At 46.5% G+C, this 24,912-nt stretch overlaps 1 protein-coding gene across 1 annotated transcript in view; it reads right to left on the bottom strand.

Annotated features, from left to right (window-relative positions):
• The window catches only part of xylt1 (xylosyltransferase I), a 74,896-nt gene that overhangs the window by 3,584 nt on the left and 46,400 nt on the right, over window positions 1-24,912 (bottom strand). The window contains exons 3-10 of the mRNA XM_079999229.1: window positions 23,405-23,577; window positions 22,910-23,112; window positions 17,939-18,019; window positions 16,276-16,492; window positions 15,865-16,041; window positions 12,763-13,028; window positions 7,628-7,826; window positions 1,643-1,976 (exon numbers count right to left, since the gene is read on the bottom strand). Coding sequence (XP_079855355.1) covers window positions 1,643-1,976; window positions 7,628-7,826; window positions 12,763-13,028; window positions 15,865-16,041; window positions 16,276-16,492; window positions 17,939-18,019; window positions 22,910-23,112; window positions 23,405-23,577 — 1,650 coding nt within the window. The remainder of the gene's footprint in view (window positions 1-1,642; window positions 1,977-7,627; window positions 7,827-12,762; window positions 13,029-15,864; window positions 16,042-16,275; window positions 16,493-17,938; window positions 18,020-22,909; window positions 23,113-23,404; window positions 23,578-24,912) is intronic.

Raw genomic sequence — 24,912 nt, forward strand, 5'->3', positions numbered from 1 at the left:
TGTGTGTGTGTGTGTGTGTGTGTGTGTGTGTGTGTGTGTGTGTGTGTGTGTGTGTGTGTGTGTGTGTGTGCGTATCAGTCTATGCATAAGGCGTATGTGCCCCGCATATAAGTCAGTTTGCGTGTGCACGGCTGTCTTTGTCGTGGGGTTTGCGCGCGATTGCGTGCCCCCCGTGCGCCGGCCCGGGTGAAAGGCCACGTCATAAAGTTTTACTGGCGCTGCATGTGGGAGGAGTACCTGATGCGGCTCGCGACAGTAAATTACAGGCGGCTGCAGGAGAGCGCCCTGAAAGCATGCATTACACACACACACACACACACACACACACACACACACACACACACACACACACACACACACACAGCCAGCGAGCTGAGGACACACAAGACGATTGCATAATGACAGCCGACTCAAATCAAAGCCAAGAGGTGATCGGTTCCACTGTGGTGCCATTATGTACTCCGGCATCCCAACATCGCGCCGCATACGGTTTAATGACGCCCTCGTAATAAATCTCCCGACGCACGAGCAATAAATCTGCCGGCGAAATTGTTGCGAGGTGCGTTCGCGACGGCATGTCGGCACGGGTCGGAAAAAGGCTCTTATCGCCCTCGCTAAACCGTGGGAATAGAACGTCGGTGGATAGGCTTTAATGGCGCGCCCCAAATTTTTTCCTCCGCCCATCGACGGGGATTTGAGCGAGAGCCAGATCAAAACACCCCCCGCCAACCGGCGAGAATGACTGCAGCGGCTAATCCCCACCGAGAGCCGCGGCAAAGAACAATGGCCTTAACTTTATTTGTTGTTTATCTTCATGAATAAAATAAAAAAGGGAATGAACCTGTTTTTTCGGGAGATTATCAATTAATGTGACAATGCGGAAGCCGGCTCCTCAACTCTCCGGTGACTTTCACGGGGAAAAGCGGCGGCACCGCGGGCCAGGGCGGCCGAGCCCTGCCCCTTATCTACGTTTCGCTGATTGATTTAATTGTGCCTCCGCTTTCGGAGGGGCTCGACGCGCCGTTGTTTAACATTCTGTTTAGTATGTATGAGCGGCTCGCCGAGTTATTATGGCTTGATGACAAACAACTGGGTCCTGTAGAGGCCCAGAGGCTTTATTAGGGAGGGCATCATCGCAAATAAAGGCTTTTGTGTTTGAGGAAGAGAGACGGAGAGAGAGAAAGAGAGAGATTATGTGTTGATGTGTGTGCATGGATTTATGCCCTGAAACAAACACCTAAGATATAAGTCATTGTTCCCCAAAGTGACAAATCTGGGCGATTAATGGCAAAAGAATACGAGACAACGATTTACATGCCATCGTTTGTTCTCGACTCCTTCTGAGAAACCTCTTCATATTATGTTTCATTTCAAGTAGCCACGTAGCCATTGATTGCTTCAACGGCACATAATTGGCGATAATTTGCATATCGTTTTGTTATTTTTCTACACATGCGTTTGACCCTGAGAAGCGCTTGCAAAACCCGACGTTTCGGCGTCATCGCGTCGGCGTCCCACTGTGGTTCCGCCCTCCAGCCGCTGACCGCTCAAGACGACAGCAACGCATTTGGAAAAGAGAAGCTCTTTTCCCCCCGTCCGCCATACACGCGGCGCGGTTACCGCGCGCAACACGGATTCTCACCCTGCCGTATGGGCTGGTGCTTGCTGAAGGCCAGCGGAGCGACGAGGAAGCGCGTCTCGGCCACGGGGCTCCAGTGGTGCAGGATGCGGACGCTCCACACGCCGGGGCGCAGCGGCTGGTTGAGCGGCGGGCGGTAGTGGGTGAACTCGGCGCCGGCGTCAATCAGGATGTCGTAGGTGGCGGCGATGACGTTGGTGGGGTCGATCCACACCACGGTGACCGTCACATTGGGACCCTTGCTCCACTTCTGCATGCCCACCGTCTCGTCCATCGGCCCCATCAGGCCGCCAAAGTTGCGGAACAGGCGCTCCTTGGCGTCCCACTCGGTGCCGATCTGACAGCGATCGGAAAGAGAGAGAAAGAGAGAGAGAGAGAGAGAGGGGAGAGAGAGAGGGAGGGGGGCAGGTCAATGAAAGCAAAGGGAACAAATAGGAAAAGACTTATTCACACAAAGATAGAAAAAACAATGCAATGGGGAGAGAAATCAGCGGCGTTAACTTTGCTTTTGTTATTCCCAAATTGAATAACTTTCAATTTGAACACGTGCCTCACCATCTAGTCCGGTTACCGAAGAGGCAATCAGTTAATTCTTCACTGTGCCGTATTATCACGGGAAATAACACATCCAGGTTCCTCCTGGTATTACAGGACGCTCGATCTTAAAACCCCATCGAGCAGTTATTGCCTTATTAACGTGAAGTGTTTTCAGTGGTGCATAAGAAAAACACATTTTGTCCTTAATTCCATTCCTATTTATCTCAGATCTTAAAATGCTGTTTACAGTCTGGTTGACGTTACTTTTCCGCAGGTGCGCGGCCGGCTTTTATATCAAATGATCTTGCAGCATTGGTGTTTATGGTTATGTGGGAAGGCGGCTGTCTGTAGCGAAATAAAATCAGCCGGGGAAGAAGGTTTTCCCGAAGCTTATCACTACTGCATTACTGCAAGTCCTTCGAAAGGGAAAAATTTAAATTTGATGAAACATGAAATCAGTGAAAAAAAAAAAAAAAAAGACAGGCTACAGTAAGAGGAGTAAGAGGACAGTAATTAGGCTTCCCCCCAGGAAAGGCCTCTGTTATACTTTTAGATTATGACTTACGATGGCGATAAAGCTGCTTCAATTTAATTGAGACGGGGAAGGGGAACAAATGAGTCGCGGCAGAGTGAGACAGACAGACAGACAGGCCGACAGACAGGAAGGGAGGGCGAAAGAAGGAAGGAAAGAAGAGCAGAAGCCGCATGTTAGACAGCCTGGACGTGGTTGTGGCCGGGCGCCGTAACCGAATGAACCGTTACGCATCTGCTGGGCGGGGAGGGAAAGAAATATGCACAGGAAGGAAAATGATGAGGATGGATTGGGAGATCGAGATTGATGGGAGAGGGAGAGAGAGAGAGAGAGAGAGAGAGAGAAAGACAATACACACGAAGACGGTAGAGGGGGGAAAGATACCTCTCTCCCTCCCCGGGGCATTGGCAGAAACGTGAGAACGGAGGCGGCTTCAGGAAGCGCTCGCCCTCACACCAGCTGATTAACAGGGCATTAGCCCCCGAAACAATCAATGGCTGACTGGAACCGACTACAACCTGTGAGCAATGGCTCCGGAGGGTATTAATGGATGCCCCTCCGTGAAATGAGAAAGGGCGAGAGAGACAGAGACAGAGAGAGAGGGGGGGGGGGGGATAAAGCATTTCTGCCCTGATGTAAAACACGCCGCACTTCTGTCCCTATTCTTTTGACTTCGCTCCAATCTACCCGGTAACTCTCGGGCCCTCCCCCCGGCCCCGTCCGGTAACGGTCCCCGTAACAGCGTCTACTGATCAGCTCCATCCGATCTGCCTCATTCAGGGACGACTCCGCGGTGCCTCCCAAATTGATTGGCAGCGCTCTTATTGTAACTCCGGAACTGAAATGAAAGGAGTTATTGACGGACGGGTTTCAGCGTAATCCACCGGCAAGACGGAGGGGCAGGCAGAGCCACGGGGCGGTGCACAAGTGTGGTGAAGGGTCTGTTTGAGCTGAGAGGACACACGCCAGACTGCATTAATCTCTCGAACGGATAGATTCGGTGGCTTTAGGGTACGAGGTGCGGGCCCTTCCTTTAGGGTACGACGCGAGCATGTGCTCACACGGCACACATACTGTACTGTATGTGGCTGATGTTTTGTTTACCCCATGAGATTGATCGCGCACTGAACCACAACATAAAGACAATTCATAATCAACATACCTGGCACTATTTTTTGTCAGTGTGTGAATTGTTGACACAGAGGTTTATTGTTTATTCTTCATTTTGAATGTCCTTGCTTTTAGGGTTATCATATATTGTGAAATTGTTCTTGTCTGTTGTAAATTTTCTGATTTTTTTTTCTTGTTTCTTGATTGTTTTTCGTGTTTATTGTTCATTTTTAGCTTTATTATCTATTACCACATTTTTCTATTTTGAGTTCATTTTTGTTCATCTATCTATCTATCTATCTATCTATCTATCTGTCTATTTGTCTATCTGTCTATTTGTCTGTCTGTCTGTCTGTCTGTCTGTCTGTCTGTCTATCTATCTATCTATCTATCTATCTATCTAAGAATAACAGTAATAATCGCTCCATATGCGGTTGTTAAATTCCACCTCCATTTGCATGCTACAGTAACAGTGGATGTCAGCAGTAGAGAGAAGTGCCTCCTTGTGACATGGGAAATAGGTCAGATGTGGATTAGCACCTGGCCTGGTTCAGCCTCAGCGTGAGGCTTAGGAAGGGCCTCCCCGTACTTACCACCTCACCACAACCAGTCTGCAGCTCGCTCAGGCCCCGGGGCCCCTCACCCGGGGGCTCCTGACCTTTCCTTACTTCACAGAGCCGCTTACTGTCGGACGCCATGCGGTTTTTCGTTGACCCCCACAACCTTGCCACAACTTCTAATTCCACTCGGAGTGCCGATGGATCCTTCTGATTTGCGCTGAACTCACAATCCAGGCTTGTTCGGTCGTTACGGTCCCTATGTGTTGGCGTGAACCAGTGTTTCCCACGCTCCATTCAACACTCGATCAGTCGTTATATTCTCCAAAAAAGATCTGCAAATATCAATTGTCAACTTTTTTTTTTTTTTATTCCTTTATGTTCTATGCATTTACACTTCAAACCGTATTCATCCTGTACTATTTATTTAATGCTGGCATAAGCTGTTTTGTTCGGCTCGCTACTTGAGCGGAAAGACATAAACCCTTACCACCTACTATTCCAAAAGCACAATCCTTGCTTTCTTCTCGCCGACGGAGCGACCCATCAAACGCTCCTGTGCCACCGACTCCGAGGCGCCCAAGATTTGACACCTCAATAAAACAAGGCAAGTCAATTTGACCAAGCAGCGGAGCGGACAGTCCCAGCCCGCATCTGGCCCTGATTAAGTCCGTGGGGCCGCAAGGCCCCCGGGGGCCTTGGTTCAGAAGCTTATTAGTGACACTTTTTGTCGAGGTAATCAAACACAGGTGTTCACTGTGGCACCGGTGCTCCCCCGGGCCGGCGATTAAACTACGGCCTGACTCTGGGTAAGATAGATGGAGGGCTACTAATAAAAACACATTGAGGAGAGTTGGGAGAGCGAGTGAGAGGAGGCAAAGGAAGCAGCGGGACGAAGAAAGAGACATCAATAAAGAGCGACGGAGATGGTTTCAACCTGAAATGCCGTATAATGACCTCAAGTTGTCAGTTCTGAGATCGTACTCTACCTGGTCTCTTGGCGTGAGACACTTCACGTGGATTGAATCACGCAGAACTCTGGGGAGACAAAGCCTCACACCCTGGAACTTAACGATTATTTACCTAGTAACACTTTTGTTGTCGAGCTTGATGTATAATAAAATGAATAATAAAGAGAGGAAGCGATAACAATTGCTATAAAAAACAAAAACAGAATATGGCTCGGGGTAAAACAACACCATCAAAGATCATGATGACCTGTGGTCATATAAGATTATAATATATAATACTTTAAGTATGTCTATAATGTGGTCGTGATCAAAAACCTCCACCCAAGCCATGAATACTGAAAAGGAATTTGGGAATACAGCGATCAAATATAACTTGACGTTAAAGTATTCCCTCAAGTATTCATCCTTCGTCCTTTAAGTTTGTCAGTTTTGTAAGTAGTCACTGGCACTAACTCATGTTATCAAGAACAGAGTTCCCCAAACTAAGGTCTGTTGCTTCACAGGGGTCCTAGGGAGGACCCCTATGGAGCAAGGGCAAGGGGGCCTCTCCATAAAAAAAAGTTTTGGAACCCATGGTCTAGAAAGCTCTTTGATGAGGCTGTTGAGTTGAGTCGTGAAGATGTTTATATTTAAGTAAATGACTTTAAATCCAAGAGGACCAGTGGTGGACTGCACTACAGCTGAGCACACGCTGCAGTGTGTTCAGCGTTCAAACTCCACCGCACCTCACACTCTGCTGGTGTACGTCGTGAGGTTGGAGCTGTGACCAGCAGTGGAGGACCACCCCTGGCGTGCCGCTGCGCGCCTGGTGTCACTCCGACTGGCCGCTGAGCAGCCTGACGGACGGACTGCCAGTCACCGCGCTGTACCGAGCGGCGTGCAGATAAAACCCAATTTTCTGTCAGTCAGGGCAGCGAAGGGAGAGAGAGAACGCCAGGCGCTCTATGCAAGGATGTTCTCTCTGATTTAAGAGACGCATATGAGTGAATTAAAGGACCACGCCAGCAGCTCACATTTTTGGACTTTTAATACGGAATTGTAATATTGTAATAATTGTAATATTATATCGGAAAAATTCACACTGAGAATTGTTTTTTATTATCAAAGTAAATGAATTTTGTGGTGTTAAGAATCATCAATAATCATTTATTATTCATCTCACAGGTGCACCTGAACACACACACACACCACACACACACACACACACACACACACAGACACATGCATGCAGGTAGTGGTGACGACCACGACCACACACGACCACTGCATGTTTTTAATTGGGGTCCTTTTTTTATGTTGGAGGAGACCCATGTGAGCACGGGGAGAACATGCAAACTCCACACAAAAAGCCCCCCCCCCCGAATCTAGATAACCCACCTGAGCACGATGCCAGCAGCGCCCCAGGCGGGAATCGAACCCGGGACCTTCTTGCTGTGAGGCAGCACCGGCCACCGTGCCAGCAGAGAGAGTTTCAACGTGGGTTTCCCTCCATATCACGCCAACTTTCCAAAAACCCCAAACTATAAACTCTAAAAATCTGAGCTATCATCAGGAAAGTGGTCAGGGGTAATGTGTGTGCTCCGACTAGTAAGTGGGCTGAAACTCAATTCGACAACGCCACGGGCTTTGTCGATGGGAGCTCACACTATTTACTCATTCAAAAATCTGACGATTCAGAAAGAAAATAAAAGAGGAAAATGTTTTCTGACCCCGGAGAAATGACAAGCGGCCCGTGATAAAAACCCGGCTCACTTTGTCCTTTCTAAATGGCTCTTTGTTGCTGTCACATTGCAGCTAAACTGATGCCTCCTAAAGAGGCGTTATGGCAAACAGTAACACAGATTAACATAACAAGACAATCAGGGGAGGCACTGCAGTGTGAAGGTGAGAAGACGTTCTATTAGGAAACAACAAATAAACAGCACATGAAGCGCTCATCCACATAAACACTGATGAATTCAACCCATTTACATTTTACAAGGCCATTACAGGCGCCCGCCTAATTGCCTGAAGTTCAACCGCTATAAGTCCCCGCAAGGTCGCCATGGCAATGAACATGAGATCACCGATGGAATGAGGTTCATATCTGATCACACCTCTGCACGGCTAATCTCGTTCGGAGCTGTTTTTTCCGCCCAGCGCTTACCGAATTAATGGAGCTCGCTCTCCGGCACCGCACACGATGGACTGTTTAGATGACTCCTGCAAACTGTGTTACTTAAATGGCAACTTAAATTATAGATACCGCCGCCGAGTGACAGGGGGGAATGTGCTGACTCACTTCGGCGAACTGCAGCCGGCTGAACGTGCTGCTGGAGGGAGCTGTCATCCTGAAGTTCCTTTTGAGCGACACCCAGGTCTCCAGCGTCTCCAACTTGCTGGTCGCCAGGTTGGTGGCGTGGTGCTTGACCAGGTAGCCCTGGAACTGGTCGGACTGGAAGTAGAGGTGGACCGACACCGGGTGGCCCATGGGGAAATACCTGGCAACCCACAGAGCATTGTGAGGGAATCCGTTAGTCAACCTGATACCCACGTGCTTTTAAAGGCCAGCTGTGTAAGAGAAGAGCGGTATCGACGCCCACCTGCTATTGAACAAGCCAAACACGTGCTAATGCAGCTTGACCGCAAAACACCTAAGTGTGCTAAGTGGACATGGATACATTGGCTTTTGATGCAATGTGTTAATTTACCCAAAACATCGGATTGGTCACAGATATACTCCAGTGATGAATCCCTTGGATACCATATTAGTTGCTATGTCAATTATCTTAAACCGATGAGCCAGTTGACGAACTGCCATGTTTTGTAAGATTTGATGTAATTTGATATTGTTTTACCTTTTCTACTGTACCCATAAAACTTTAAAGAAACATATTTTCAGTAGACATGCACTCGTGAGCACTGGCGACGGCTATTTGGGTTCCTTTTTTCAACGCCACTTCCCCGTGCGTCTCAAGATCTCGAAACCAGTCTGATTCGGACATTAACCCGGGGGTCGGATGCTGTCTGGGGTTCTGAGACCACCCTGCGGTGGTGCGACATGCTCAGACTATATCTCCCGAGATATAGTCTGAGCATGTCGAATTTCTTTAGGTTTTGTTCAGCTAGACTAGGGACCGGACTGACAATCACAGTGGCTTTGAATTCTTTCCAGGAAGAACCAGACTATCCACAGCACCGGCGGTCCTCGCCTCAAAAGATCAGACTCAGGGTGTGATCCGTAGTCAGACCACACCCTGACCAGCTGCGAGGCACAGACAACATCCAACACGCCCTTCCATCTACAAATCCATCCATGAATACATCCATGAATACATCCATCTATCCGTCTACCAAAAAAAATGGAATTGGGTCATCTATCCAGCTGAAAGGTCTTAGGATCCAGCTGTCGGTTATTTGTTTGCCGTGCATGTGGCAGCGACCCTCAAGGCAGCGCTGTGCACGGCTCCCTGGAAAATAAACAGCCACAAGGGTGGGCACCGCTGGGGAACGCTCCACAGCTGCTCCGCTAAACCACCCTGCCCCTCTCCCGCCCACTTCATTATTATTATTTTGACCAATCCTGAAGCGTTTATTTTTGTCGTTTTTAATGATTATGCCCGTAATTTTCATCATATTTTGGGGGGTTTTCTGAAAAGATTGAATGTGCTTTTTTTTTCACTGATCCCAGTCTGACACTTGGTTGGAAAAAAATGTTTTACTCATTATTATTATTATTATTATTATTATTATTATTATTAATAATAATAATAATAATAATAATAATAGCAATAATAATAATAATAATATTAATAATAATAATTATTATTATTATTTACTATGTTTTCCTTGAGGAAACCAGACCATCATAAGTAAAAATGACCTGCAGTTAGTTTTCTATGCTGCCTGCATTTCATTCCCAACTGGTTGGAGTAAGGCAGGATCTCACACAGTTTTATTTGACTGTGATTAAATCTGTCCTGGGTATTTAAAACTGTTTGACTCTGAGCCTGTTGTTGCTTCACCAAATGCTGTCAGCGCTCAAACCATCTCGATCTAACCCCCCCATTTATGTAGTTAAATCATCTAGATATTGAAAACAAAGAATCCAAGCTCTTATTTACTTGAGTCGTGTATTCATTTTATCCATTAATTGGTTGTTTATAGTTGTTTTGACAAAATAAAGACACCAAAAACAGCATAACTTCTCCTTTTTCTCCTTTCTTATACATATGCACAACTGCAACTTCCCTCCACACACACGCACGCACGCACACGCACGCACGCATTAACACGCGCGCACGCACGCACACACAGACACACACAGACACACACACACCCCATCGGCTCATCAGTATTCCACTTGAGGCCCAGGAGTCAACCCGTCCTGGCAAATGCTACCCTGACAAGCAGAACAGCAAATATTTACACCTACCCGGATAGCGATCCTCACTCCCTCCCCTCCGACAGTAATTCCAGCTTTTCTCCTCCTCTCCATTTCCCGGCATCTTTTTTACTCTCCTCTTCTCTCCAATCCCCAGTGTTCACTCTCTTTCCGTCTTTCAGCTCTCCATGCTTCTTTCTTTTGCCCTGCTCTGTTTCTTTGCCAGAAGAGAACAAGCTGACGTGTCCCTTTGAATGACATGTCATATATAACACCTACTTGTTGAGGAATATGAACTGTGAGGAAAAAGGATTAAAACTACGAGGTATCGTATAGTAATCCCCCAGTAATACTATTCGTTAGCGAGGTTAGATAGACTCATTTTTGCACTTTAGTAGAATAGTACTTTTTATCATACAGCACCCTGAAATTCCCTCTGGTGATTAATAAAGTGCTATCTTATCTTTTTTCTTATGACGCTCCTATGAATTATAATGTCTGATTTTATCTCTTAAATCCCTCCAAATATTAATATAATATAGATCCCATTGCTAAAGAAAATGAAATAAATATCCCACTGATGAAATTACCTAGCGTGACCTGGCATCAAAGTAATACTGGTGCAATACTGGGTCATTACCAGTTAATTACCAGCCAATTATTACACCAGTGACAAAACTTGATAATTTCAAGAATTTCCCCTGAACGCTACACACGGATGAGTGTTTAATTAACAGTCTATAATGTGAGAGGTTACCGAGGCCGACAGTGGTCTGCACAGAAGTTCCATTCAGACCCCCCTTCAGTCACAGCAGGCTGCTAAAGGACCCAAATCAGCCCTGCGCTCTCTCCCTCTTTCTCTAACTGCAGCCTCACACTGGGACTGACCCGACCATCTGCCCACTGCAGCTCACTGGAATTCTTTACACATGCAAATACGTGCAGCCGCTCACACAGACACAGACAGTACCCACCGGTGGTTATAACGTTCCAAAACCAAATTAACACGCCTACACTCCCGAAAAACAAGTAAACAATGTGCACATGCTTACATACAAACACACATGCACACGCACACACACACACACACACACACACACACACACACACACACACACACACACACACACACACACACACACACACGTCCCTGCAGTGGTGGTGTAGTAGAGCTCGTGGCCGTGTTAGCTTATACATGAAGTTAAAATGTGTGTGCGAAAAGAAAGATAGATACATACATAATTGTACACACATAATTGGGGAGACTCGGTTAAGCCTTCTCCATCCCTCTCCCTCATGCACACGCACACGCGCACACACATACACACACACACACACACACACACACACACACACACACACACACACACACACACACACACACACACACACACACACACACACAGGCCCTGTCTTATTTTTTTTTTTAGCAGATGGAGGACATGAGTAGAAACAGCTGTAACCGATAGATGGAGCGGTTTTGAGGTTAGACAGATGGAAACATGCTTCCTCTCGGCACAGAGCTCTACCCGCAGGGTTTCTGCAGAACACCCACAATGCAGCATGGGAACCCCCGGCCCCTGGAGCCCCCTGCGTACGTGGAACGCAACTTGCAACTCAGCGCACATGCACGCAGCCGCTCCAGCCGAGGCGCCCCGCCGGATTCTGCACCACATCGACGGCTCCGAACTTACGCATAATGACAACTGCCGCCACCGGGAACAGCGGCAAGTAACCAGAGACCGGATGTCCCGAAGTGAGCGTTGCCTCATTTGTCCGATGCCTCCGAGAGCGCGGGGACTCACAGAAGGACGAACCCCAGATACAGGACTTATGTCTGTGCAGCTTCTCATGATGTTGTTGAAGCGTTTCAGCTGCTTCCTCGCAACAAAACTATTCAATCTGTTGATTGTTTGCTCCTGAAAACTTTGTTTCTTTTAATTGTTTCGCCTTTAAAAAGCTTTATCTTTGTGTCATGTCCACTTTGTGTAAATCTCTCTGCTTATTTGTTTTCAACTTATATTTTATTGTGTTTGGTTTTCTCAACATTTTTTATTGTCTTTAAAGGCTTTTATTAACAGGTTTTTTTTTATTAACCTTTGTTTTATGCCGATTCCCTTTGTTTGAATTTATCTTCAATTATGAGGTTTTGAGGTTTTATACCACCTGAATGTGTATAAAACACTTTGTAACCGTGTGTTTTAAAAAGTGCTATAAAAAAAAAAACTTTACCTACTTACTTAATGACTTACTTACTAAAGTACTTTCCTGTAGGCACACTTTGAGGTTGTTTTTTTTGTTTGGGCAATTTTAGAAAATACATGCCGATTTGTAGAAGCTTCCTGTTTTTGTTTGGTTTTATTTATTTTATCTTATCATATCATCATCACACATTACAAAATGATATTTCTTTGCGGTGTTTTGAAATTCTCATATTGAACGTGTTTTATGCATTTTTGCTGAATTGCTCACATATGAGCAAGATTACAGACCCAAGACGCCGCACTATAGCAGACATGTTGTTGGAGCCCTCACCGGAGTACAGCAAACCATCAGTTTCATCATATTAAGTAGGGAGTCTTTTTTTTTTTTTTCCTCTTCTTCATCTTAACCACATACGTTGCATTCTGACATTGCTTTGGAAGTCGTACTAATAATACATTTGCCTCGAGGGACGGCTTCCAACACCGTGACCTACATAGGCTCATTACCACAGAGTTTAATTGACTAAAAACGTCATATCATCTTACAAAACACACTGCATTAGTCCAAAGCACCCGGCTGCATTTTGAAACGATCCTTTGTTCCGGGTTATGTATAGCTCCGACATACGATGCCGGGTGTACAGTCGGCGTTATATAGGCAGGGAAAACAAAGGCTTTTCATGAGAGCTGCAGTTTCTCATTCTGAGTTTCTCTTTGGTGTGCAGAGCTTAGGACATCAGGGATGGATTTGTGCATCTCTGCGTGTGTTTGCGGTTGCACACACACACATATATATATATATATATATATATTTTTTTTTTTTATGTGTTTGCATCTGGTGCAACCTACCGGCAGCTGTTGTCCTGCGGGTCTCCCTGCAGCGAGGCGGCGGCCCGGGCCAGGCCGAGCCGTGAGAAGGAGTGGTAGTATGTCAGCTGCGTGTCGGACAGCGCGGCCACGCCGTCCGCCTCGTCGTGCACGCTCTCCCAGTAGGAGCGCAGGGCCGGCGTCCCCTGCGGGAACGGGCCGAACAGGTAGGCATCCAGCTGGTTCAACACCTCCTGGTTGACGCTGGCCTCAAACTTCCTGGCAAAGAAGGTGGGCCGCGCTGTTTGCTGCAGGGAAGGGAGAGACGCGTACGGGGAAAACATAAAATGAGAGGAGATTTTTGGATAGGATGTTGAACGGGCGGGAGAGAAATGCAGTCAAGCGCAGTTAGATAAAGAGGAGGCAAATATTTAACCTACATCGGGTTACATGTGCAGCGTATCTTAGCGCTTAGTGGAGACGGATGAATAAATATTAAATCAAAGCCGTTCTCGTTTCATCCTCTGTGTGTCACGCTTCCTGTCTTTTGCAGAGAAATAAAGTCTGCGTTTCATTGATTGACAATCAGCCGGGTCTGGACGTCCCCCTGCAAAGCCAATGGGTACACTGGTGTCCGTATCAACAGGGCTGTCTGAGCTGATGACTTCAAAAAAAGAAAGAAACAGAGAAATTCTTATTCTAATCTTCCCTGTTGAAATAGGAGTCTCTTGGGGTTTAAAGTATATTATTAAATTATGACTTTTTGCATGACATCATATCTATAGCTTTGCCACTTTTTGTATTTCAACAGCCATCTTTCCTCTCTCCTCACCCATCCTTATAAATTATCTTCTTTGTATGTGTTACTGTCCTTACGCCACATGTTTCTCCAATTATTTATATTTTAGATGCTTAGATGTAAAGAAAATGGTAAAAAAAAAGAAAAGAAGTGAAAGTGGCGAAAACCATTGGAAAGTAGGTTGGGTTTCAACGGGACATTGGGAACGATGCGGTCTTTGTGGAAACTTGGCTGGAGCCTGATTTTCGCTTCCATTTATCCTGACGACCAGAGAGCGCTGTTTTTATCTCCTTTTATCTCCCGACTGTTAAAGGAGGAAACATTTTACTGATTTCACTCCGAAATTCGGGGTAAGACTTGAAGGGGAGCACAAAAAGGGAAAATTCTCGGCCGGCTGTCTTGTGAATTTGATAAAAAAGCTCGAAACTTGAACTTAAAACTTGTTTGGTGTTAGGTTGACAGCGCATCCTGAAAGAACGCCGCATCCAGGGCTCGGCAGACGAACAAAGCCAGCTTCTCAGACCTAGACACGGGAAAATGTTTGCGGCTGCCGCCCCACTCAACACCTCCACTCGACAGAGGGCCATCAGCAGCCGTGGGCAGAATCCAGCAGGTCGTTCTGCTGCCGCGACGGGGCTGTAGCCGTGGGAAGGTAGAGTGGTTTAGCGCCATAGCAGCCTGTTCATTAATCAGGTCACTGCAGGTACAGCCCATGCGGTGAGAAACTCTAAAGTTGGAAAAGGTTGACGCCACATCCAAGGAGCCGGGCTTATTTATACCACGCGCCATTTCTCAAACCCTGTTTGTTCTGGTCCTTCACATAGCGGTCTCAAACCACCGGCCCCGCCAAAGCCCGTCTTTTCAGCCGATTTGCCATACGCGCACACACCACCTTCTGAGGGCAATCGCTACGAAACAATACGCATATTACCAACTCCCTCCAGACGACTCCTCTTGGTAGGCGTCCAAAAACCACAGAGCAATAGAGAGAAAAAAATAACTGCTTCATAAACTTTAAACTTTTAATTTCTGCTCCAGCGATTTAATGTAGCCTTTTTTTTGAGTCCTAGGAAGTCCAAAGGAAAGCTGGATATTAGCTTTAATTACACGGACTGGCTGGCTCCGGGCAAGGCGGTTCCTTCTCAGGTTTTGGGTCCAGTGATACCAGAATGCCAACCAGACCAGTGCCAGCGCCAAGGCCCCTGCGGTGATGTGCCAGAGGCTGTGGCCAGACAGGAGGCAGACAGGGCTGCAGGACTGCGGCATGAGGTCAGCATTCAAACTGGGCACGAGGGACGGGACGGAAAAGAGGCAGGTCCGAATGTCCAGACTTGAAGAGAGCAGTTCGGCGATAACTATTTTTAACCGCTGGGAGCATTTGGGCCTTTTATTTTACTCGAAACTGTCGTTGAGGTCCCTTATGGCTCGGTTGCCAAATTTGAAAGCCTATTACTGCCTATTACTTGAACAAATAATAAAAGTCAGTCAATGCCGGAAAGGTCAGATCCTACAAGAAAAACCTGGAGGGTTGGAAGCACTCGGAGTCACGCTGGAGACACTTAAAGCTTCACAGGATGTATTGGCTTAACTTAAAGTTGCAAGATGCATACTGTTCTCTGTTTTGTCGAACTGCTATTCTGATACCAATCAATTCAACAAACAGGCTTGTTTCTGCGATGATCTTTCAGCTGTCTGTGTTTTTGAAAACAAAAAAAAATAATAAATAAATAAATAAAAGCTTGTTATATTCCCTTCAGACCTTCTGGCATTCAGCAAACCTTCACTCATAATTGAGAGATCAGCCGCATTCAGGCGTGCGTTGGCAAACATCTGGCCAAAATGCCTTTGAGGAAGATAGTAAATCCTCGCTGGTTCAAGAGGAGCTGCAGCTCCGTGGCTGATACCGCACCGTGACCTCCAGAGGGAAGGAGAAATGAAAAGATTTTCTATGGGGATAAATAAACTATTACGAATGGCCTTTCTCTAACTACATAGGAAGGAATCCCTGTAGGTGTGTATGTCCGTTGATTATCTCGACAACCGTTCATCTCATCCATCTTCACACTCGGCGGGTGTATTGCTGGCGACACAAGGACCCGCGGTGTCGAATTTGGTTCAATGACATGCTGCATGTGCAATATTAATAAACTTTCAATAAACAGCGACCCAGCCGGGGGCGGGCCTTTCAGTGAAAGCAATTGGCCCGTTGCAAACAGGCATGTTTGGTAACAACAGGTCACCTGTAACATTCACTTAGTTTGTCCAAAAGCGTGACTAGGGTGTGTTTTTTCATGCCGCGACTTTCACGAACGGCCACGTTTAGGAACGGGCACTGCACCAGTTACCTGAAAGCGGTGGAAGTCGGCGGGCTTGAAGTCGTTGGGGGAACAGCCGCACCAGTCCACGATGTGCTTGTACTGGCACTTACAGCCCAGCTTGCGGTTCCAGTTGGTGATGCGCAGGTTGTTGTCCACCATGCTCTCACAGTGGGCGCTGTTCTCCAGCACCGTGTGGAAAAACGACTGGAAAAGACGGAGCCGGAGCCAGAGAGACAGAGAGAGAGAGAGAGAGAGAGGAAGACGGTGAGGGAGGGGGAGCGAGAAAGAAGAAGGAAAGGAGAAGGGGGAGAGAGGTTAAATTATGAACGTACGCTTGGTGCAGACAGAATAAAAGATAAAACAAAAAATCCTTGTTATCGTGTGTGTGTGTGTGCGTGTGTGCGTGTGTGCGTGTGCATGCGCGTGTGTGCGTTTCACCTCAGCGGGCAGCAGTGTGTAGGCGTAGAAACGTTTCATGCTGTTGACCAGATCGTCCTTGGAGTTGATGACGTACTCCACAAACATGCGGTTGAGCAGGAACCAGTCGGATCCCCCGTCCACAGAAATGCCTTCTGGGATTTTTCGGTCTCCCAGCCTCCACATGTGGGTGTCGCACTCGTAGAACAGGCGATCCAGGCCCTGCTTGCGGATAAACCTGAAGATAAAGCCAAAGTACATTTCACTGCCAATCCCTGCATGTCCTTTCCTTTTGAACTATAGAACGAGCGAACGTGTCACAAGTGCTTTTTGACGGGTAGTTGTGAGGGAAGGATAGAATCACCCGACATCAATAATAAACACAGTTGGGTGATGGGAAAGTATCAGGTGTTCAGTCGAAGTAGTCGAGTTGGGGTCAACCGGGTGAAAATGGCTGACTGGATCCTTAGAGCTGAGATACACACGAAAACACGTGATCCGCGCGTGCAGCTCTGCACGTGTACAAACATCCACAAAGACAATGTCTGTCTGTCCTTTGTCTCCAAAGCCATGAAATACTTTATTCAAATGTAGTTTGTTCAAATGCATCGCATTTCATTTGTTAAGATAGAAAGGCACGTTTTTCTTTTTCTTTTTTTTAGAAATCAAAAAATTACTTCTGAAATGTTTTTCAGTCAAAACCCCCAGTTATTATGCTCAGTTTCCCTTCTGGGATCAGTTACGTTTAAAAATCAAACCTGTAATTATGAATTAGTTTACTTATTTCTCAACAGCTCTGTCTTCCTCTAGATTTGTTTTGTATGAGAGAGACAAAAAAAACCATCCAATGATAATTTGGACTGCATGATAAATTGTATTAAAATTTAAATTAGTAAATTTGCAGGTGTATCGATGTAACTTAAATATTTTAAATATAATTTGCAACACAAGTATGAACAAAATACACATCGAAGCAACAGCCTCTCTCATTGGCCAATTACAGCCATGTAACTACAAGCATCCAGGGAGTGAGTGATGATGGATGTTTCTGTTTATATTTACACATAAAACTACTGAAATACCTACATTTCAAATACTAAAGTGTGTTTTCGAAGAGTCATGACTCGTGATCTTGGCTCAAAAGCAAAGAGAATGTGACTCGAATTCATCCCCGAGCCACGCATCTCTCAGTTGCACTGCCCTCCATCTTCTTGACACGTGTACAATTTCAAAAAGCCACTAGGAATTGAGACAGAATTGAGTTTTTGATTGAGATCTGAGTAGTTGGACAAGCAGGGGAGTGCAGGCTGGAGCCTGAGCTTTAGACCCATTTGTCATCAGAGTGCGATGGGGCAAAGGGCGGGCAGCGGCGGGCGGACGCGGGGTGGGTGGAGGCTGCCAACAACCTGACTGGGTTCCACCACCACCACCAACGGTAATTGAAGCCACAGATGGAGGTTTAATGGGATTATGACTAAGTGGCCATGTCACGCTGGCACGGGCGCACAGATGTGTTTATAGTTATGTTTGTCAGTAATAAGAGAGAGATAGAGAGATTAGATAATAGATTCAAATAAACAGAGAACATGTGGCTTTATGTGTGTGTGTGTGTGTGTGTGTGTGTGTGTGTGTGTGTGTGTGTGTGTGTGTGTGTGTGTGTGCTTGTGTGCGTGTCCCATCTTACCGAGCATTGTCCCGTCCATGGGACTTGATGAAGTTCATGTCTCTGTATTTGGACAGGAAGGCCACAAGCTGATTATTGGTCCTGTAAAAGAAACCAACGATTTTATTCATTCAAGTATAATAAAGGACAGAAAAAAAAAGAAACCAAATTATAATTTCACTTTTAACTTGGAGAACAAAGAACAATAGCCTTTTCCATTTTTAAGGTTACATAGAGGTCAATCCGCTCTTTGCTTTGAACAATCAGGTCAGAAGCTCGATGCCAATCGCTCCCCTCCCTCCAAGCCGCTGAAGATTTTGAGCTTGAAACACAAATATGCTCCTCGCAGGTTTCGATGAGAGGCTCGGCGCCGCCGCTACATGGCAGAGCGCTCTATTCCCTGGTACACGGGGCAGGCGGGCTAAAAGCTCTGCTCTGTGGGCTGTGCTCCAGTCAGTGACTCTAACATTTCATCTGCGCCAGAGCCTGTGTCTGCCTTTCATGATGGCTCAGTTTGCCTTTCCTAAAAGAGCAGCGAGACCCTGGTAAAAAGGCAAGAGGATCAGTAGGGGGAGGTGGGGAGGGGGGATTGAATATTAATGTCATTTTCTCTTGAAGGAGCAATTTCACAGCCTGGGGGGTTTATCTTAGGAGGTCCTCAGCCATAAAGCCTGACTGATGATACGCTGTATAGACACACCAGCTCCCCGTCGCTCCCGCTGCGCTCCCATTCAAATGTCAGGCAAAACACCACGCCAACTTCACAGCGGCATCAACAGAAATCAGGTTTGCATCAGTTGGGTGGAAGAAAATAAAACGATTCTTGAAGACCGAACATTGCCGCCTTGAGAAAACCCATCGGGAAGCAAGTGAAATAGTATTTTACTACACGTCATTATGTATTGAACATGTTTCCGTGACGCTTGCCGATCCACAGCAGCCACAGCGGCTCAAAGACTGGGTGAATCAATTCTTATCTGATGCTTTAGAATGTGAATGATATAATAGAATAAATCTACTTCTGTCTTCCATTAGAAAATATCAAATTAAATCAAAGGAAATGGATATATACATATATAGTACATACACACAGTATATATATATATATATTTATATATATATATATTTAGTAATTGTAATAAAAAAGGTGTACTGTAAGAAAAAGTGCTACCTCTCTGTCTTACACATAAAACATAAGCAAATATGTGTTTTTGTGTACACACACACACCCACCCACCCACACACACACACATGCACATACACACACACACACACACACACACACACACACACACACACACACACACACACACACACACACACACACACACACACACACACACACAGAGTGGGGGGAATTCAGGTCAAGCACTAAATTTGCCACCTCAGTGGTCACACCATCCACTGGGTCTAGTTTGCTTACTGTCAGCCCTGTGGCTGCCCACTGTCTCTGCTTGCATGGTGGACACACACACACACGCACGCATGCACACATGTACGCACATAAGCACGCACATACGCACGTACGCACGTATGCACGTACGCATGCACGCACACACGCACGCACAGAGTTTTGACCCATTCTGCCATCCAAAACCTGTGCTCTCAATATCATAGCCAATTACACTTCATTATCATGGCCTTGTTTCACTTTCATGCTCTTAATGTTAAATTCATAACCTGCCCTTTGTAATTATAGGACCTCCAAAAATGCCATTTCAAATGGGAATAGTTGAATGCCATGGCCAGCAAGTGCTGTATGCACACAATAATGCTCAAACAACCCTCTGTCTTCCTGTCCTGGAAAAAGCTTCAAATAGTTTAACAACCTTTAAATTCACGAACAAAAAAAGGTTAAAAAAAAACAAAAACACTTTTGTTTCCAATTGGCTTTTATAAATCAAATTAAAATCAAATTAGTTTTTGTTTTGTATTGTTAGCCAAGCCAAGTAATACATTTCTGAATTATGTGCAGTGCAGATGAGATATGATTTCACACACACACACACACACACACACACACACACACACACACACACACACACACACACACACACACACACACACACGCACACACACACACACACACACACACACACACACACACACACAGACATCTCCATCCACGGCCCCCGGACATGACCCCTCCCCCCTCCTGCTAGTGTCAGTAGCCCTGGGTTCTCTTTTGAAAGCCATCCATGCGGCAGGACAAACATTACCAGGGAATTAGAGGGGAAATAATGCTTGTCTCCAGCCCTACAGATAACACCAGCTATAGGCAGGGTGGGGAAGGGTGGGGCAGGGCGGGTGGGGTGGGAATGCCCCCTGCATTCCTCACCACTGGAGCAGGATCAGAGGGGAAAGGAACGATCCATTCCAAGCAGGTCTATGAAAACTACAAGTAAAGCTTGATCGAGTGTGTGTGTGTGTGTGTGTGTGTGTGTGTGTGTGTGTGTGTGTGTGTGTGTGTGTGTGTGTGTGTGTGTGTGTGTGTGTTTACATTATTGAAATGCACCGTGACTTATGCTGGAATCAATTGAAGATACATTTGAAAAACAAAACAAAAAACAGGCATTTAAAAAAAGTTAAAGGTTAAGATGATGCCGCTTTACTTCCCAGGGCTGAAACCGTGCGTCTGATTGAGCGGTGGTCTCTTTCCGCTCCTTCCGTCGCTCTAACGCGCGAGTTTACAAGTTCAGCTCAGCACGTACGCCGTGCAGCGTAAATGCGATGGTTATAAATGCAGTCGCTAGGCCCGAAATACGGGAAGGGAATTTGCATATTTCCCCTCTGCACGGATCCAAAACCTTGCAAAGTTCCTCTCTCGTTACCCTTCCCTCGCTGCCGTTCCTCACCCCTTCCTCCTTCATCTCTGCCCCCCTTTGCCTCATCAATCGTTTTGTTTCCCCACCAGATGGGAGTTTTAAAACCTCCACTGTCAGCCCTTTTACCAACAACATCACCCAGATGCAAATGAGAACGCCAGAGACTGAGAAACCGCGTCTAGACATGCGCGCACAAACACACCTTTTGATCATTCCGCTGCAGACGGACAAACAGAAAAACCCGGGAGACATGGAGACGGGAGGATAAACATGCCCACACGCACGAAAGGCAGGTGGTGAGAAAGACCGAGTTCCACAGACAGCAAAACATCAACACACACTCACACAGCTACACACACACACACACACACACATACACACACACACACACACAAACACACATGAAGGCCAAGACAGTTGGATAAATAGACAGTCACAGTCAGTCAGACACAGACAGACACACGTCTGTGTGCTAACTAATGACATGGTGAACCACAATCCTGAACCTGTCTATAAATCAGACCCTCTCTGCATCCACGGCGTTACCCTTCTGTAATGGCTCCAGCTGTGTACCCATTGGCTGTTACAGCTTGTCTAGTAGCAACTGGTCGACATCTGGCTGGGAAGAAGCGATAACTCCCCCCTTAATAGGGAGTATTTAATTGTCTGCTACAGAGCTACATCAAAAACCGAGAAGACCCTTTAGTCCCAGTATGACTACAAACTCAAGGCCCTTTCCCACATGAAATCCATAATACTGCCGGATAGAGAATATCCGGCAAAGGCACATTGGCCTCCTTTATGGAGAAGTTCCATATGGAGTCTGTTCCCACATAGATGACTGTTAGGGGTAAATTGCGTCATGCTTGTGTGAGAGGTGTCTCATATCACACGGGAACTAGGCGTCAGAATTGTTCTTTTAGACCGGGGCTTTGCTGCTCGTCCCCCTGCCCCACGGACTCCTCCCTCCGCTGACTCTGCTAAGAGGGGAAAGAGCCCCCGTCCCCGGACGCAATAACCCTAGCCCAGTGTTATTAAATTTGTGTGACCATTTTCGACCTGTCCTACACTCTCTGCCTCGAGAGGAGGGCCGTTCTCTGGAGAAGGAAAAAATTTAATGACCTGCCTCCGTGGAGACCGGACGTGTTTCAGTTTCTCGTCTTTGCAGCCGAGCTCCACGGTTGGGATCGGACTCCGAACTCCCGAATTATTTTATTATTTTTTTTCTTCCGGAAAACAGATCATTTTTTAAATATTTGTACTTCATAAATATTTGTGAAAACCCACTGTTTGTGCTTTATTTGGATTAGGCTCCACCCGTACTTTACAGTACGGCAATGTTACTGCTTCCATTCACACATCCTTTCACAGCTGTACCAGCAATTTGTCGGAAATGATATTTGGAGAGGGGGGTAATTTATGGAACGGCTTTTACGGAACATCGAGACCGGATCCCTTTCCCACATGACACCAATACGGAACATTGCCAGTAGATTTACGGCTTTCGGTCCAAGTGAGAAAGGGGCTTCACATTAAAAAAAAAACCCGGCACGTGATGAAGGCATGCTTCCTTCCAATAGGCTATTTCCATAACTTTGTGTACATTTCCGGCTTGGCTCAGTGGCATTTAATTACCTTTTACAGGCTCTTAAAAGGTAAATTTGCTGGGGCGAAGAAATACCTCTTGGACTGTATAGAACGGGCCTGGAAAGTCAATAGCTATTGATGGAGGGCAATTAAGGTGTAATCAGTTCACCATGTAACCTATTCAATGGAAAAGCGGGGACTTGGGTGAAAAGGTGTGAATGAGTAGTGCTTAAGGAAAACAGATGTTCTATTGTATTGAACCTTTTTGGTTTGGAGTGACACTTTATTAAAGCTAATGGCCATTGGCAGCGACCCATGCCATTGTGTACAGAATTTCTTTACTTTAGGGTGCCGAGATGCTCTATGGTGTGTTTATGTTTGAATATGAGACAGAGTCGCTCCATTTCAACAGGAGGCAATCGCTAACATGCATTTTATTGCTTCACATAAAAGTATGGAACAAATCACCTCCACGTACTTTGGTGGATGATCGAGGCCAAACTACGTCAAAGACCCCAAAGGTTTCCATTGATATGCTATGGATTCGCTGTGGGTTCCATTTTGGGTTCCTCTGCCGTACCTGATGGGGTAGTCGGCGGCACTGAGGTTGATGAAGAAGTCCCAGCTCCAGTCCTTCATGGCCAGCAGGTCGGCCATGCTGCGGAGGTACATGGTGAGAAGGCTGGCCCCGCCCCAGATGGTGGCCATGCGCCAGGGCGTCACCCTCACATTGGAATACTGGAGAGCCATGGCCTGGACCTGCCTGTGCAGGTAATTTGACCGCTGTATGGGAGGGAGACGGGAGGCGGATGTTAGACTAAAATATAGACCGTAACCACCATTCTCTTTCCATTCAGATATTTTAGGACATTATGAAGATATGACATCTGAAGAGAAAATATATTTTTTTGATATTTTGATATTTTGACTTATTTTGATATTTCTTGAAGAAATGGCTGGTTTCACATTGATTTCATCATGTCTCCACACCGGGTCTTGAGGATTTGATTCAAAATCGGAGCCAAAGAATTTTGAGCAAACATTTCATAGTATTTCATGGCCCTTCTTGGCTCACCTGGTCGACGTGGATGTAGTAGAAGTGGGAGGAGTGGTAGATGGCTTTGAAGAGGCGCTGAAACTGGCGAGAGGCTCGTCCGTGGACGACCAAGACAAAGGCTATCCTGACTGGTTTCGGTGTAAAGCTCTCCGCCGAGTCCTCCTCCCAATGGACATTGGCATTGGCTTTACCTGGAGAGACACGGAAACGGGAGGTTCGTAAGCAGATGCTGAAGCCTTGTGTTATAATAAGCTGTTTTTTTTTTTTCCTGTAATTGAGACTTAATTGCTAATTACAAATGCCCAACAATGGACATTTGACAAATCAATGTTCTCTTGTTTTGTAGGAGAGAAGCAGACGGCAACTTCAGCGCGGACTGAAAACAAGAGAGCAGCGTCAGACAGACAAGCCCGTGAGTCACCCATCACTTTCTGACTTGATTAAATTAAGACTATAATCGTTTTAAGCCAGACATACCACAGACAGTTTAACATTCTGATCCTTTCCCAACCGAATCCTATAAGATAAGAGATATAAGATAACACTCTGTACAATGCGCAGTTTGACCACGAGCCTTCATTCGTCGCAGCCGGAAAAAACTCCCCAGAACGTGCCTCGGATTCCGCACAAAATGACTCAGTAAGTATGCGGGAGAATACACTTTTCAGTCCTGGCTCGCTTAGCCACTGTCAAATTAAACAATTCCAATTATCTCCAGAGACTCCTTCGGACCCCTCCCATAAAATCCATGCTGTTGGCTTCATACCGCCCTTCAACCCCGCAAAGCGCAAGAGGTGCAAAGCTTTTAACCAACAGACAACTCCCCCAGAGCACACGCCGAGTCCGGTCCACCGACGTCAGACACAAGCACCGTGAACGGCAGTGTCGGTTTTTCAAAGCGTCTCTCGCTGAAACACGCGCATGGGCCGATTTGACGACAGACTGGGCCCTGAGGGGTTTACGATCATAATTTGGGACTTGACTTCCAGTGGGGGCTGCGGGGAAGCCGTTGTCCACCCGCGCTCTCTAAGTTAGGTAAGCCGAAAGAAATATGGGCGGTTGTTTATGCTCCCGTCGGTAATGTTCACTCCCTGCTCCTCGGCCCCGGCCGCGCTCCGGTCCCGTAATTGCCTTGATTTAAGGGCAAGCGTCCAACGCGTCTCCATTTGAGCGCTTGAAAACAAGGGTGTGGAAAAGCCCTTCACCTCGGGTGCTCACCAATCTCCTGTCAATCATCCCAAATTGTTTTGTGTGCGGAGTCATTGCGGGGATGATGGAAATACGCTGCTCCCCTGACTCCAATTGGCTGTAGCTCTCGCCGGCCAACTTCACAGTGGAACTGGGATGTGTGTATCCATAAGACTAGCGCGAGGAACTGCTATACGTGAATGGTTTTTACCCATCTCTCGCTCTCAATAGTGCATGTGTGTGACATCATGGGGGGGGGTTTCTGCTATGGACCATATCCGATTGAAGGGTAATTGGTGGCTTGATAGGAAGGGTCACTGGTTTGCTTTGCACACGGG

Source organism: Zeus faber (assembly GCF_960531495.2).
Source record: "Zeus faber genome assembly, chromosome: 4".
Lineage (NCBI taxonomy): Eukaryota > Metazoa > Chordata > Actinopteri > Zeiformes > Zeidae > Zeus > Zeus faber.